Raw genomic sequence first — 14,251 nt, 5'->3', positions numbered from 1 at the left:
ACAAGGAGCTATCTCTGCTCTTCAGGACTGTTTTGAGCACACTGACTGGGGGATGTTCAGAGAAGCAGCAACCTCTGGTGGCTCCATCAACCTGGAGAAGTATACAGAATCAGTGACTGTCTCCAAACTTGTCACAACTCACCCCAACCAGAAACCATGGATGACTGCAAAGGTGCGCATGCCGTGACAAGGCTTTCAAGTCAAGGGACAAAGCAAGCCTCAGGATAGCAAGAGTCAAGCTTTCCCACGCCATCAAAGAGGCTAAGCGTGCCTACTCAAAGAAAATCCACAATCACTTCCAAAACACTGCTGACACATGGCACATGTGGCAGGGCATCCAGGCCATCACCAACTACAAGTCACCTCCGCCTGCTTGTGACAGTGATGGCTCCCTTCCAGACGCGCTAAATAACTTCTATGCTCGGTTTGAAGCACGGAATGGCACGACGGCAAGGAAAACCACACCTCCTCCAAGTGAACAGGTACTGTGTCTGTCCACAGCTGATGTGCGGAGAAGTCTACACAGAGTCAACCCACGAAAAGCACCAGGATCCGACAGCATACCGGGCAGAGTGCTTAAAGAGTGCGCCAAACAGCTGGCTGATATCCTCACGGACATATTCAACATCTCTCTGAGCACTGCAGTCGTTCCAACATGCTTCAAGTCCAGCACCATCATCCCTGTGCCGAAGAAGTCTCCAGTGTCCTGCCTCAATGACTACCATCCCATCATCATGAAGTGCTTTGAGAGCCTTGTCATGAGGCGCATTAAAGACCAGCTTCCTCCTTCACTGGACCCACTGCAATTTGCATATCGCCCCAACCGCTCAATAGATGATGCCATCTCCTCCACACTCCACCTGGCTCTCACCCACCTGGACAATAAAGACACCTATGTCAGAATGCTGGTCATAGACTTCAGTTCAGCATTCAACACCATCATCCCTCAGCAGCTGATTCAAAAACTGAGCCTGCTGGGCCTGAATGCCTCCCTCTGTAACTGGGTCCTGGATTTCATGACTGAAAGACCTCAGTTAGTCAGGATAGGTAATAACATCTCCAGCACCACCATACTGAGCACCGGTGCCCCTCAGGGCTGTGTGCTCAGTCCACTGCTGTTTACTCTGCTGACTCATGACTGTACTGCAAAGTACAGCTCAAACCACATCATCAAGTTTGCTGATGACATGACTGTGGTGGGTCTGATCAGCAAGAATGATGAGTTAGCGTACAGAGAGGAGATGCAGCGGCTATCAGACTGGTGCGGAGGAGATGGTTGTTGACTTCCGAAGAATGCGAGGTGACCACCCCCCAGTTAACATCACTGGCTCTGCTGTGGAAATAGTCCGGAGCAACAAGTTCCTCGGTGTTCACATCACAGAAAACCTCACCTGGTCCCTCAACACCAACTCCATAGACAAGAGAGCCTAGCAGCGCCTCTACTTCCTGTGGAAGAAATCTCATCTCCCCCTCCCATCATCACCATGTTCTACAGGGGGACTGTGGAGAGCATCCTGAGTAGCTGCATCATCGCCTGGTTTGGGAATTGCACCGCCTCCGACTGCAAGACACACGGCGTATAGTGAGGACAGCTGAGAAGATCATTGGGGTCTCTCCTTCCTCCATCATGGACATCTACACCACACATTGTATCCGCAAAGCCGCCAGGATCGTGAATTACCCCATCCATCCCTCACACAGACTTTTTTCACTGTTGCCGTATGGGCAGAAGGTACCGGAGCATCTGTGCCATCACTGCCAGACTCTGCAACAGCTTTGTTCCTCAAGCAATCAGGTTTTTAAACTCACAAGTACTGAACTAAATTTCTAAAAAAGAATGTTGTGCAAAATGTAAATAAAAACAAAATGCAATGATGTGCAAATCATTTAACCCTTATATTTAATTGAAAATAGTACAAAAACAACATATCAAATGTTAAAACTGAGACATTTTATTGTTTTTTGAAAAATATATGCCCATTTTGAATTTGATGCCAATGACAGGTTTCAAAAAAGTTGGGACGGGGACAGCAAAAGGCAGGTAAAGTTGTGTAATGCTAAAAACACTTGGTGGTTAATTGGCAACAGGTCTGTAATATGATTGGGTATAAAAAAAGCTTATCAGAGAGGTTGAGTCTTTTATAAGTAAAGAAGAGGAGGGTTTCACCACTCTGAAAGACTGTGCGAGCAAATTGTGCAACTATTCAAAAGCCATGTTTCTCAATGTAAAATAGCAAAGAACTTCTGCTTTTCATCATCTATGGTACATAATAACAATAAAAGATTCAGAGAACCTGGAGAAATCTCCATATGCAAGGGACAAGTACAAAAAACAGTGTTTGCTGGCCATGATCTTCAGGTCTTCAGGCAGTACTGCATTAAAAACAGACATGATTCTGTAGTGGAAATCACTGCATGGGCTCAGAAACACTTCTGAAAACCACTGTCTGTGAAAACTCTAAAATGCAAAGAAAAAATCATATACAAACAGGATCCAGAATGCTGCCACCTTCTCTGGGCCTGAGGTAATTTAAAACAGACCGAGGGGAAGTGGAAAAGCTGTGGTCCGATGAATCAATTTGAAATTCTTTTTTGGAAGTTATGGACGCTGTGCCCTCCGGGCTAAAGACCACTCAGCTTGTTATCAGTGCACAGTTCAAAAGCCAGTATTCATGATGGTATCAGGATGCATTGGTGCACGTCATGGGTGATGTGCATATTTGTCAAGGCACCATTAATGCTAAACGACATATACATGTTTTGGCAACATATGCTGCCATCCAGATGACGTCTTTTTCAGGGAAGGCCTTGATCATTTCAGCAAGACAATGACAAACCACATTCTGCATGTATTACAGCAGCATTGCTCCATATTAAAAGTGTCTGGGTGCTAAACTGGCCTACCTGCAGTCCAGACCTGTCGCCCACTGAAAACATTTGGGGCATTATTAAATGAAAAATATAACAAAAGTGACCCTGAACTGTTGAGCAGCTGAAATTCTATATCAAACAAGAATGGGAAAACATTCCACTTTCAAAACTACAGCAGTGTCTCCTCAGTTCCCAAACGCTTACAGTGCTATTAAAAGAAGAGGTGATGAAACACAGCAGTAAACATCCCCCAGCCCACCTTGTTGCAACATGTTGTTGACATTAAATTCAATGTTTATTTTTCAAAAATTCAACATCTAAAATGTTGTTTTTGTAGCATTTTCAACTAAATATAGAGTTTAAATGATATGCACATCAATTGCAATTTGTTTTTATTTACATTTTGTACAGCGCCCCAACTTTTTTGGAAATGGGGTCTTATATGAGATTCAACAAATATTGTTTACATAGCTTTCTTAGAGAAAATCTACTTATAATTTGTTTGATGTCAAAAAGTACCGTATTCCAAACCAAGGAAGTCCTACAAAGAAAAGTTCTCTTCAAGTTATTAGACTATGGACTTGGCACAACTTGACATGTAATATACTCATGACAAAAACCTGAAAATACTAGTTTTTCACAAAAAACTTTGGTGTATTATTCCTAATAACATTATGCATGAAAATAGAAGACTAAACGTCAGTTTAGCCTCCATAGTTAGCCATGATAATCATTTATGCATATCACACACATTAGCAGGGAAAGAACAATGAAGAGCTAGCTAATCTGGCTGCTCTGTTCTGTACAATTGTAAAGTTTTTAAAATATTTCTTAGTAACACTTGACCATACCACCAGGCAGTACTCCAGGTGTGATGAAACACACCATACTTTAATTCAGTATATTCAGTCAGGTCAAATCTGAACCAGTTTTCACTAATGCTGTCTCTGTACTATGATGCGGCCTAAAGCCAGACTTAAATTTTTCAAGTATGTAATATCTATGCAAGTAGGAACTTAGTTGTTGTTCCCACAGCTTTTTCCAAAATTTTTACTATAAAGGGAAGATTAGAGATAAGTCTATAATTTGTTTGCTAATAGGGATGAAGTTTTAATAGTGCTAGTTTAAGAGTTTTGGTAGGCTAAGAGAGGAGTTCATCATTGACAGAAGATGCTTGGTAATTTTTGGCAAAATTTGTAGGAATTGAATCTTAATTTTGAGGAGGAAATAAAATTCCAACCTCTCTGCAGTAGTTACATTGCACGCAATGGGTATGTCTCAAAACCTAGTGAACTCTCTACATAGACAGCATTTTACATCACAATATGCACGCTCCCGACAAAAAGACTGTATCAATTTAGAGATACTTCAAATATGCTGCCTACTGAGGTATCTTATTTTGGCTGAATATTGAAAGAGCATCAGATGTTCCTAAGCTGGTAAGGTAATCCCGCAATGCAACGCACCACAACTTTTATTTGAAGATGGCAGGAGGAAGGGATGAGGCAAGCATCCCATCAAGCAGTGAAGTCATCTTCAAATGTTACTTTTATCAGAAGGTTATTCTGATTTTCCATGGTATGTCTTATTTTCTTGTCACAAAGGTGCTAAAAATAGCCTATAGTTTACAAATGACGTCTTTCAGTGACCATTTTACAGTTTTTGGAACAATGCATGCTAGCAGATTTGGAAGCCTCCGACTATTGTGTTAAATTTTAATTAGACAGTCGAGCTGACTTTTAAGAAGCATCCAAAAAGTTTAATTGAAACTTTACATCTCATGGTATTTATCTTTTAATTTGATCTGTATTAATTTCCTATATGATTCTAAATGAATACTTACAATTTCTTGTATACCTGCTTTTTATCACCTGTCTGTAAAGCACTTTAAGCTGCCACCAGCATTATAAATGCTCACACACTCTCTCTTTCTCTCTCTCTCACACACACACATGCAAAGCCACTTAGCCTTCTGGGTCGCTGGGAGAGATGGGGCCTATCCCAGAAGTCAGTGGGTGGAAGGCAGGAAACACCCTGGACAGGTCGCCAGTCCATCACAGGGCAGACCAGACAGACAGACATATACATTAACACACACTATAATAATAACGACAACAACAATAATAATAATATGCGTATTATTATTGTCAGTATCAGGGTCACTTTTAGCTTCTTACCACACCCTTTGAAATTTTTCACAGTGTCAAAGTACTTGTACTTTTTGATTATGCTTTGCAATGTGGCCACTGACACTTGAAAACACTTTTATATGGCTTTATTTTTCCCTGTCTTGTGAGCAGCCACAGTGCCTAACCAGAAGTCCTCACTAAGCGCTTTGGTCTTAGCTATGACTTGCAGTAGAATTAGAGTTCATTTCCCCTTTTATTCGGTCACAAAAAGACATTTCCTTTGGAATAAGTTATAGCTATGAGCGATTACTGGTTTCTCAGCCACATCCCGAATTCAGTAGAAGACTACAATCAGACAGTCTTTACTTTCCATTTTGCCACAAATGCCACAATGCTTGGGCTGAAATATAATACATTGTGACTACATTGTGTTTTGTTTTGGCATGTTCAATGCACCACACAGTGAAATATAGTGCAGTTGCTAGTTGATTGCATTTAAAGGTGATCTGTGTTCAGTTCAGAAACAAATTCAGCATTTCATTATTTAAAATGCAAATATACATGTTTTTCTGTTAATAGATCAAGCAACGTTAAATTAATGAAATGCATCTTTTGCTTTTCATTTTGGCACATTTTCTGCATGTTATTCTGGTTTAAGCACAGTCTCTTGTGCATTGCATTTAACTTTTTCACTTTAATGACTGAATTTTAATGAGGCATACACGTTTGAAGCACCTCACAGTTTAAAGCAATAACTGTCACTTGATTTATTTTCACAGTGAATTGTATTAAATTCTGCCACAAATTTAGCATTTTGTAAAAATGCAAATCATGTATTTTTAGTAAAGAGGTTAAATGATGTGAAAATTGTGTAATATATGGTTTGTTATTCATTTTGGCAAATATTTTGCATATCACTATGGAAAAGCAATGCCATATGTGCATTGCATTTCATATTGTTCCAAGGTAGTGATTGTTTTTTAATTTGGAACAATTTTTTCTACATATTTTGCAAGTGGACTGTCTTATATCTAATATTCTCAAAATATCTCCTTTAGCCATTTTAATTACACATAAGAAAGAAATTTACTAGGCAGATAAGTTCTGCTTGTGTGAATTTTAGTGTCTCGTTGCAGGATAACAATGTCAGTAACACCTTTTGGAATGTATTTTGTTAAGAGGACTCAGCTGTAACTCAAAACAGCAGAGTGAACAAAAAACCTCCTAAATTTGATATTATACTCTGTTAAATATTTGTATATATCATGTTTTTTTTCTGACACAACAGTTCAATTAGTAAATAAAGGAGTTGTACCTTTTGCACAACATTGTAAGTAAATTTGTTTACATTTGTAAGGTGTGTTACATTTACTCTCCTTCTCTCTCAGGTTTGCTATGTGTAAACTCTGCAGGATTCAGGAGTGGAGCTGCTCTCTGCTGGACTGAAGAGTTCACACTGTAAACTGGAGACACTCAGGTCAGTTTTCAGTTCATTGTGGAATAAAGCTGAAAATATTGCAGGGAGATTTTGTAAATATATTGTATTTGTCATGTTTATGTTGTAACAAAAGAGATTTAAATTTTGACTTCAGATTTACCAACATCAACTAGATTGCATCTTAAGAAGAGATGCTTATTTTAATAATGCAGTTTGTAATGTGTGAGGAAGGTCTGTTTTCTGTGCATTTGTGCAAGAATCTAAGTCAAAGTCTAAAGCAAGGATTAAGACACAGGCAGACAGACATAGCAGAAACATACTCATGTTAGAAACTAACAAATGCAGGTCAGGCTCAAAACCAGAACAGGCAAGAAAAAAATAGAGAACAAGAAATATAATCTAACTAGGAAAATGAACCTTAGAATACCATCTAAAAGCACATGTAAAACTTTGAGAGAAAGAAAAGACTTTAGAAAAAAAATAGTTTTAACACAACGGAGTAAACCCTGCAAACAGTCCAGCTCTGCAGCTGGTTTTATAATCAGAAGCCTCTTCCCTTAAAGAACTGGACCTCAGTAATAATGACCTTCAGGATTCAGAGGTGGAGCTGCTCTCTGCTGGACTGAAGAGTTCACACTATATATAAAACTATATATTTTATATATATTATATAAAATGCTATATAAAACTTTGCAAGGGGATTTTTTAAATATATTGTATTTATCATGTGTATGCTCTGACAACAGAGATTTAGATTTGTACGTCAGAATTACCAACATCAAATATATTGCATCTTAAGAACAGATGTTTATTTTGATAATTCAGTTTGTTTAAGGAAGTTCTAAAATTCTAAAGCAAGCATCAAGACACAGGCAGACTGGCATAGCATAAACATACCCATCCTAGAATCCAGAAGCAGTCCAGGCTCTAAAACAGAACAGGCAAGAAAATACCAGAGTTCAAGAAACACAATCTAGCTAGGAACATGAAGCTTAGAATAACATGTAAAAGCACAAGAATTTGAGAGAAAGAAAAAAAAAAACAGAACTATATAAAAGGTCAAAAAATTAGGAAAATCAGGAAAATAAATAGTTTTAATGTTTGCACAACACAAGTGAGTAAACTCATGTTAATTCAGTAAACAGTGCTGTGAGACTCTGCAGCTGGTTTACAAACAGAAGCCTCTTTCCTGAAAGAACTGGACCTCAGTAATAATGACCCAAGCTTAATGCTTATTTATTGTTTATTTTTTTTCTTCAACTCCTTGAGACCACTGATGGTTCCAAAATGCACTGTCATATTCTTCATAACTTTCATATTTCATAAGCTACATTCAAAAAGTGGGTGTCATATGAGAGCTGTAACTGTCTTCTTTCTAGTCTAATAGATGGGTGATGTAATTTTAGACCCTAATAATAAAAGAAGCTAAACTGAATTTTTTTTTGTCTACTGAAAGTTGACCCATTTTTCCACAAATCTGGGCTATAAACTATAAACAGATGGAGTCTCATCAGTGATCTGCTATGTAAAAAATATTTTTATAAAATAATACAAAGAGCATCTAAGTTTTTTGGCTTTCAGTAGTAAATTGTAAGCATATAGCAATATGTGTATGATCATAAAACACATTTAATTTAATTCACTGTTAATTTAAGGGGAGCTTTTACAAAAAAAAAATAAAATTTACATTTATTTCATGCAGTTACTGAATAATTTGCCTTACAATTTGGTCATGTAAATTCAGATGGAAAAAACAAAATATACCCTGGAGAATAAGTTAAAGACTGTAGCCCAATCAAATGTAATTGTCACAATTATCATAAGGGAGCTTTTCATTCAGCATTGGATTTCCTTGGTTTCCTTGGCATCATTGTGGCCATGGTATAATACAAAATCAGTCTGATTCCACCAAGCACAGGGCAATGGACCAACAAATCAGAGAAATCTTGATAGATAAACATAAAATATTATGTACGTATACACATTGTTAAAAGTTGTATTTAATTTAATTTTACCCGATATTTAAGACGTTTTAAGTACTGTCACATAGGTAATGAGCATTACAAGTATATTAACCAGTTAAAGTCACTGTGGTATGTTATGTAATTTTTTTTTGTTATGAGTTTATTTTCATACTTTTAAAAGCTAAATATCATGACTACAATGGCATGTAATGATTATCAGAATATTAAAGCCAGTATACAGCCATGAGTCTAAATATGTATATTTAGACTATTAATGCTATAGTGCTATACTATTAATGTTATAGTGTATTATTATCAAAGGGTTAGGGCACAATTTTCATAGTTGTTTATTGGGTATATAATATTACATTAGCATTTATAATGGTGTAAAACACTGAAAATGTTGGAAGTTGAGAAAGAGATGATTACTGAATCAATGAAACCTGAACACAAAGCCTGTTTATTCAAACTGATTTTATGTAGAATAGCACAGTTGGAGGTTATGGTAGGCCAGCATTATTAAGATGATACTCTTCATTCTCTTCATACTGTGGTGGTGTGAAAGTCAACTCCACAATTACTGGCAATCTTGGTAAGAATGAAAATTTGTTCAGTCTTGCACTGAAACTATGAAAGAAATCTAATCATCAACTTAAATAACAAAACCCTGTTTTTTTGACAAAACCACATGGATAATATTTGAAAAACCAGTGAGTGCTTCCCCTTTTGGGGAAGAGCATTCTTCAAGCCTTAATAATAAAAAAATCAAATCAAATCAAATTTATTTGTATAGCGCTTTTTACAACTGATGTTGTCACAAAGCAGCTTCACAGAAATCCGTTTAGAACAAAGTTTCAACATGAAATGTAAATCCTCCAGGTGAGCAAGCCAGGGGCGACAGTGGCAAGGAAAAACTCCCTCAGTTGAGGAAGAAACCTTGGGAGGAACCAAGGCTCACATGGGGGGACCCATCCTCCTCTGGTCAAACTACGTACAAAATTATTATTCTACTAATATTAATAGTAATAGTAGTAATAGTTAGGAGACTTCAGTGTAGAGTGGGCAGCCAGTCCAAGGCAGGTGGCGGTGACTGGGTTGTGGGTAACTGGTCTGAAGCGGGTAGCCGGAGAGCTCTACAAACAATCATCCAGCAGTGTCCGGCCGGACAGGTGAGCAGTCGTTTTCTCGGAAGAAAGGTAGGGAAACGGAGTTAGTTTAGTTCTGTATAGGTGTATGTATAGTAGTATGTAAAACATTTCCAGAGTGTGGCTAACGACTCCGGCAGATCTGACTATAACAGCTTAACTAAAAGGAGAGAACCAAAAGGGCACACAGACACGGGAGCACCCTGAAACAATCTGGCATTCCTCCGCTCCACCGTCCACAAACCTGAGTGATCGCGTGTGAGCGGCGGGACGACAGCACCAGTCTCAGTTTACTATAATTCCCTGCGTCCATGGACCCCTGGATCTGCTGCCTTTATCCAAGGGGAAACATTAGCTACCAAAAGCTAAACTAAACAAATGAGTTTTCAGCCTAGATTTGAATTTTGCGACTGAGTCTGAGTCCCGAACATTTTCTGGAAGATCATTCCAGAGTTTGGGGGCTTTATAAGAAAAGGCTCTTCCCCCAGATGAAACCTTCTGAATTCTGGGAACTATTAAAAAGCCAGCACTCTGTGATCTGAGTAATCGTGGTGGCTCGTAAAGGGAAATAAGGTCTTGCAGGTACTCAAGAGCGAGCCCATGTAGGGCTTTATACGTCAATAAAAGAATTTTGTAATCTATACGGAATTTAACAGGCAGCCAATGGAGTGATGATAGAACTGGACTGATATGATCAAATTTTCTAGTTTTAGTGAGAACCCTGGCTGCAGCATTTTGAACTAGTTGAAGTTTACTTAAATTCCTGCTGGTGCATCCTGACAGTAATGCGTTACAGTAATCTAGCCTTGAGGTAATAAAGGCATGTACTAATGTTTCTGCATCGTGCAGCGATAAGGCATTTCTTATTCTGGCGATATTGCGAAGATGTACAAAAGCTGTCCTAGTGATACTGCCTATGTGTTGATTGAATGATAAATCTGGATCAAGTATTACACCAAGATTTTTTGCTGCTGAACCTGGTATAACTGGAAAGTCAGCGAGATTTAAAGTTAAATCTGATAATTTATTTCTTGCCACTTTTGGACCCAGAAGGAGAACCTCTGTTTTGTTACTGTTTAGGAGGAGGAAGTTACGTAACATCCAGCCTTTCACATCTTTTACACAGTCCTCTATTTTCTTTAACCTGTATTTGTCATCAGGCTTGGCTGATATGTACAGTTGCGTATCGTCTGCGTAACAGTGAAAGTTAATGCCATGGCTACTTATAACTGTGCCTAACGGTAACATGTATAATGTAAATAATAATGGTCCTAAAATAGAGCCTTGCGGAATTCCAGATCTTACTTGTGAATAATTGGAAGATAAGTCATTTACCTTTACGAACTGATAACGTTCTGTTAAGTAAGAGTTGAACCACGATAGGGCGGTCCCTGTGATTCCAACCATGTTTTCTAACCTTTCTAGGAGAATATTGTGGTCTATCGTATCGAAAGCTGCGCTGAGGTCAAGTAGCACTAACAGGGATATGTAGCCTTGATCAGAGGCAAGAAGAAGATCATTTGTTATCTTAACTAGAGCTGTCTCAGTGCTGTGATGTGGCCTGAATCCAGATTGGAATTTCTCAAATATGTAGTTCTTATGTAGATATGAACTAAGTTGTTGGGCTACGGCTTTTTCTAAGATCTTAGATATAAATGGCAGGTTAGATATAGGCCTGTAATTAGACAATATGCTAGCATCAAGGTTTGGTTTCTTGATCAGAGGCTTAATAACTGCTAGTTTAAAAGCTCTGGGTACATGGCCCAGGCTAAGGGACGAGTTTACTATAGTTAAAAGAGGATTAATGATAACTGGTAGTACTTCTTTGAGTAATTTTGAGGGGATTGCATCAAGTGTGCAGGTTGTACAATTTGCAGAGGAGATAATCTTCTCTAGTTCTAGCTGTGGGAGTGGGTAGAAATTTTCAAGCCTTTCTTCTGCAGCTATGTTATGCTTTATATCAGCCATGTCAGATGACAGCCAAGTTGGATTTAATACTGTGGGTTGAATTTGTTGTCTAATATTTTCGATTTTATTATTAAAAAAGTCCATAAAAACTTCACTGGTGAGGGTCGCCGGAATTTGTGGTTCAGTACCTGCCTGATTTTTTGTAATTCTAGAGATCACACTAAACAGTACTCTAGGATTATTTTTATTGTTCTCGATCAGCGAGGCCAGATATGCTGAGCGAGCTTTAGTGAGAGCATTTCTATACTCTATAAGGCTGTCCTTCCAGGCCAAGTGGAACACTTCCAGCTTGGTTGATCGCCATTTCCGCTCTAGTTTCCGTACTGTTTGTTTTAAGGTACGGGTTTTATCATCGTACCATGGGGCGAGCTTTTTCTGTCTTATCCTTTTGATTTTTAGTGGCGCCACATTTTCTAAAGTAGATCGGAAGGTATTTTCTAAATAGTCGGTTAATACATCTAGCTCCATTGGGTGTGATGGAGTGGAGACTAGGGTTGTTAGTACTGGGAGGTTTTCTATGAATTGTAGGGCGGTAAATGGTTTTATTGCGCGCTTTGCAGAATAGCGAGGGGACGTACATGTATTATGGCTAAGACGTAGCTCATAAGAGATTAGGTAATGGTCGGAGATTACTGAGGTTTGGGGTAGGATATTAAGCCTGTCTATGTTAAGTCCGAGTGTCAGAACTAGATCTAAAGTGTGACTACAGTAGTGTGTAGGCCCTGTTACATTTTGGGTGATACCAACAGAGTCTAAGATTGAAGTAAACGCCTTTTTTAGTGGGTCATCTGCCTTCTCAAAATGGACATTAAAATCTCCTACAATCATTACTTTATCATTGCACACAGCTAGGTTTGCAGCGAAATCACTAAATTCTTTTAGAAATTCTGAGTAGGGTCCTGGTGGTCTATAAATGTTAAATAATGAAAATGCCTTCTTTTTTGTGTCCGGATTAGTAACGTTGATGGAGAGAACCTCAAAAGAAGTGAAGATGTCACATTGTTTCTGACTGATATCTAGGGTATTCTGGTAGATTACACATAATCCACCTCCTTTGCCTGATAATCGTGGGCTGTGTACATAATTATAGCCCATAGGGGTGGCTTCATTTAGTGCTGAATAATCATCCTGTCTAACCCATGTTTCAGTAAGACAAAAAATGTCAAATTTATGATCACTTATAAATTCATTTATGATTACTGCTTTTGAGTTTAGTGATCTTATATTGAGTAACCCAAATTCTAGAGTTGAGGTGTTGCTGCTATCATCTGAATATGATTTAATATTGATCAGGTTGTCGAAACGGGCTGATTGAGTTATTCTACGTTTAGATTTAGATTTAATTTGGGGCAGAGACACAGTCTCAATACAGTGGAACCTAGGTGACGCAACTGGTCTGACGCAACTGGTGCTAATAATCGTCTTATTCTCAGTGCTAACACTAGCATTATGAGCTGTAGCGTTTCTATCTTTGCTGCTACTTACGTGGCCTTCGCTGTGTAGTCAGCGGATGGCCCTCTTGATGTTCCGTGAGAGAACAACAGATCCTACCTGACTAGGGTGGAGGCCGTCCCTCCGGAAGAGCGCCGGCTGTTCCCAAAACGAGGCCCAGTTGTCCACGTAGGTCAAGCCGTTGAGGGCGCACCATCCGCGGAGCCAGGACTGCAGCGCGAAGAGCCTGCTGAACCGCTCGGATCCCCTCCTGTAGGTGGGTAGCGGTCCGGAGATGACGATCCTGGCGTCCGTCTTCTTCCTGGCGGTGTCCAGCAGCGTCTGGTAGTGCTCCTTCAGGACCTCGCTACGACGGTCGAGGATGGCGTTGGTCCCGACATGGATCACCACGGTCCCGAAGGCGTTTCGTCTGAGAGCCGAGGGGAGGCGCTTGGCTATATCTAAGACACGAGCACCTGGAAAACAGGAGACAGTGGCATGGGTGTTTCTAACCTTTACTTGAACGTGGCGGACAATAGAACTACCAATAACATAAACGGAGTCCTGTGAAGAGCGCCGGGGCGCTGGGGTTGGGCGGCGAGGCCCGGGGCGCTGGGGCGGGTGACGAGGTCCGGGGCGCTGGGGCGGGCGGCGGCGAGGAGGCCCGGGACGTAGGTGAGGGCGTATGCAGTGTACTGAGGGCGGCGAAATGGTTTCTGGAGGCGAAGATCGGCTGGGGCGGCGGTGTGGGTCTGCAGGGCCCTCTGCGGCGCTGGCGTTCCCAGGGACCATGCGGGGCTGGCGTGAGAACGGCGTCTCCCGGCGCGCGGAAAGACGACGCTGGCGCCACCACCGAGGGGGAAACTTCCCGGGCGGCTTCGAGCTTCGACTTCTGCCGAAGGAGCTCGTCCTGCTTCTTCAGCAGGGCGGTGATCTGCCGATCCAGCCGGGCCAGCGCTGCGCTCAGGGTCTGGAGGGCGCGTTCCTGGGAGGACGCCATGGTGGATGGGCTGAGGGAATAACTGTGAGAGAGATAGAAAGAAAAAAGAGAGGGAGGAGACAAAAATAAGAAGGAGAGACGTGAGGGGGTTAGCGACCTGCTAACTGCAGAATTTTCAACTAATTTTCAAGTAAGGTTTGGACGCTGCTTGGTCTGAAGTTCTAAGGTGTGCTGCTCTCTGTCGCTCGCAGTGACGTGCTCTCTGTCGCTCGCAGTGACGTGCTCTCTGTCGCTCAAAGCATATCTATTTAGTTTTTTTCAAGACCCCACAGTATTTTGTGTTGTGCTAAATTATTAACACTATT

At 40.3% G+C, this 14,251-nt stretch overlaps 1 protein-coding gene across 1 annotated transcript in view; it reads left to right on the top strand.

Moving 5' to 3' along the window:
• The window catches only part of LOC118803541, a 50,189-nt gene that overhangs the window by 16,959 nt on the left and 18,979 nt on the right, over positions 1 to 14,251 (top strand). Inside the window, exons 9-11 of the mRNA XM_036564031.1 lie at positions 192 to 683; positions 741 to 896; positions 6,413 to 6,477. Of these exons, the coding sequence (XP_036419924.1) occupies positions 192 to 683; positions 741 to 896; positions 6,413 to 6,477 (713 nt within the window). The remainder of the gene's footprint in view (positions 1 to 191; positions 684 to 740; positions 897 to 6,412; positions 6,478 to 14,251) is intronic.

Source organism: Colossoma macropomum, unplaced genomic scaffold (genome assembly GCF_904425465.1).
Source record: "Colossoma macropomum unplaced genomic scaffold, Colossoma_macropomum, whole genome shotgun sequence".
In the NCBI taxonomy this organism is placed as follows: Eukaryota; Metazoa; Chordata; class Actinopteri; order Characiformes; family Serrasalmidae; genus Colossoma; species Colossoma macropomum.
Note: the sequence above shows the minus strand (reverse complement) of the source record. Positions and strands in the feature narration are given on the sequence as shown.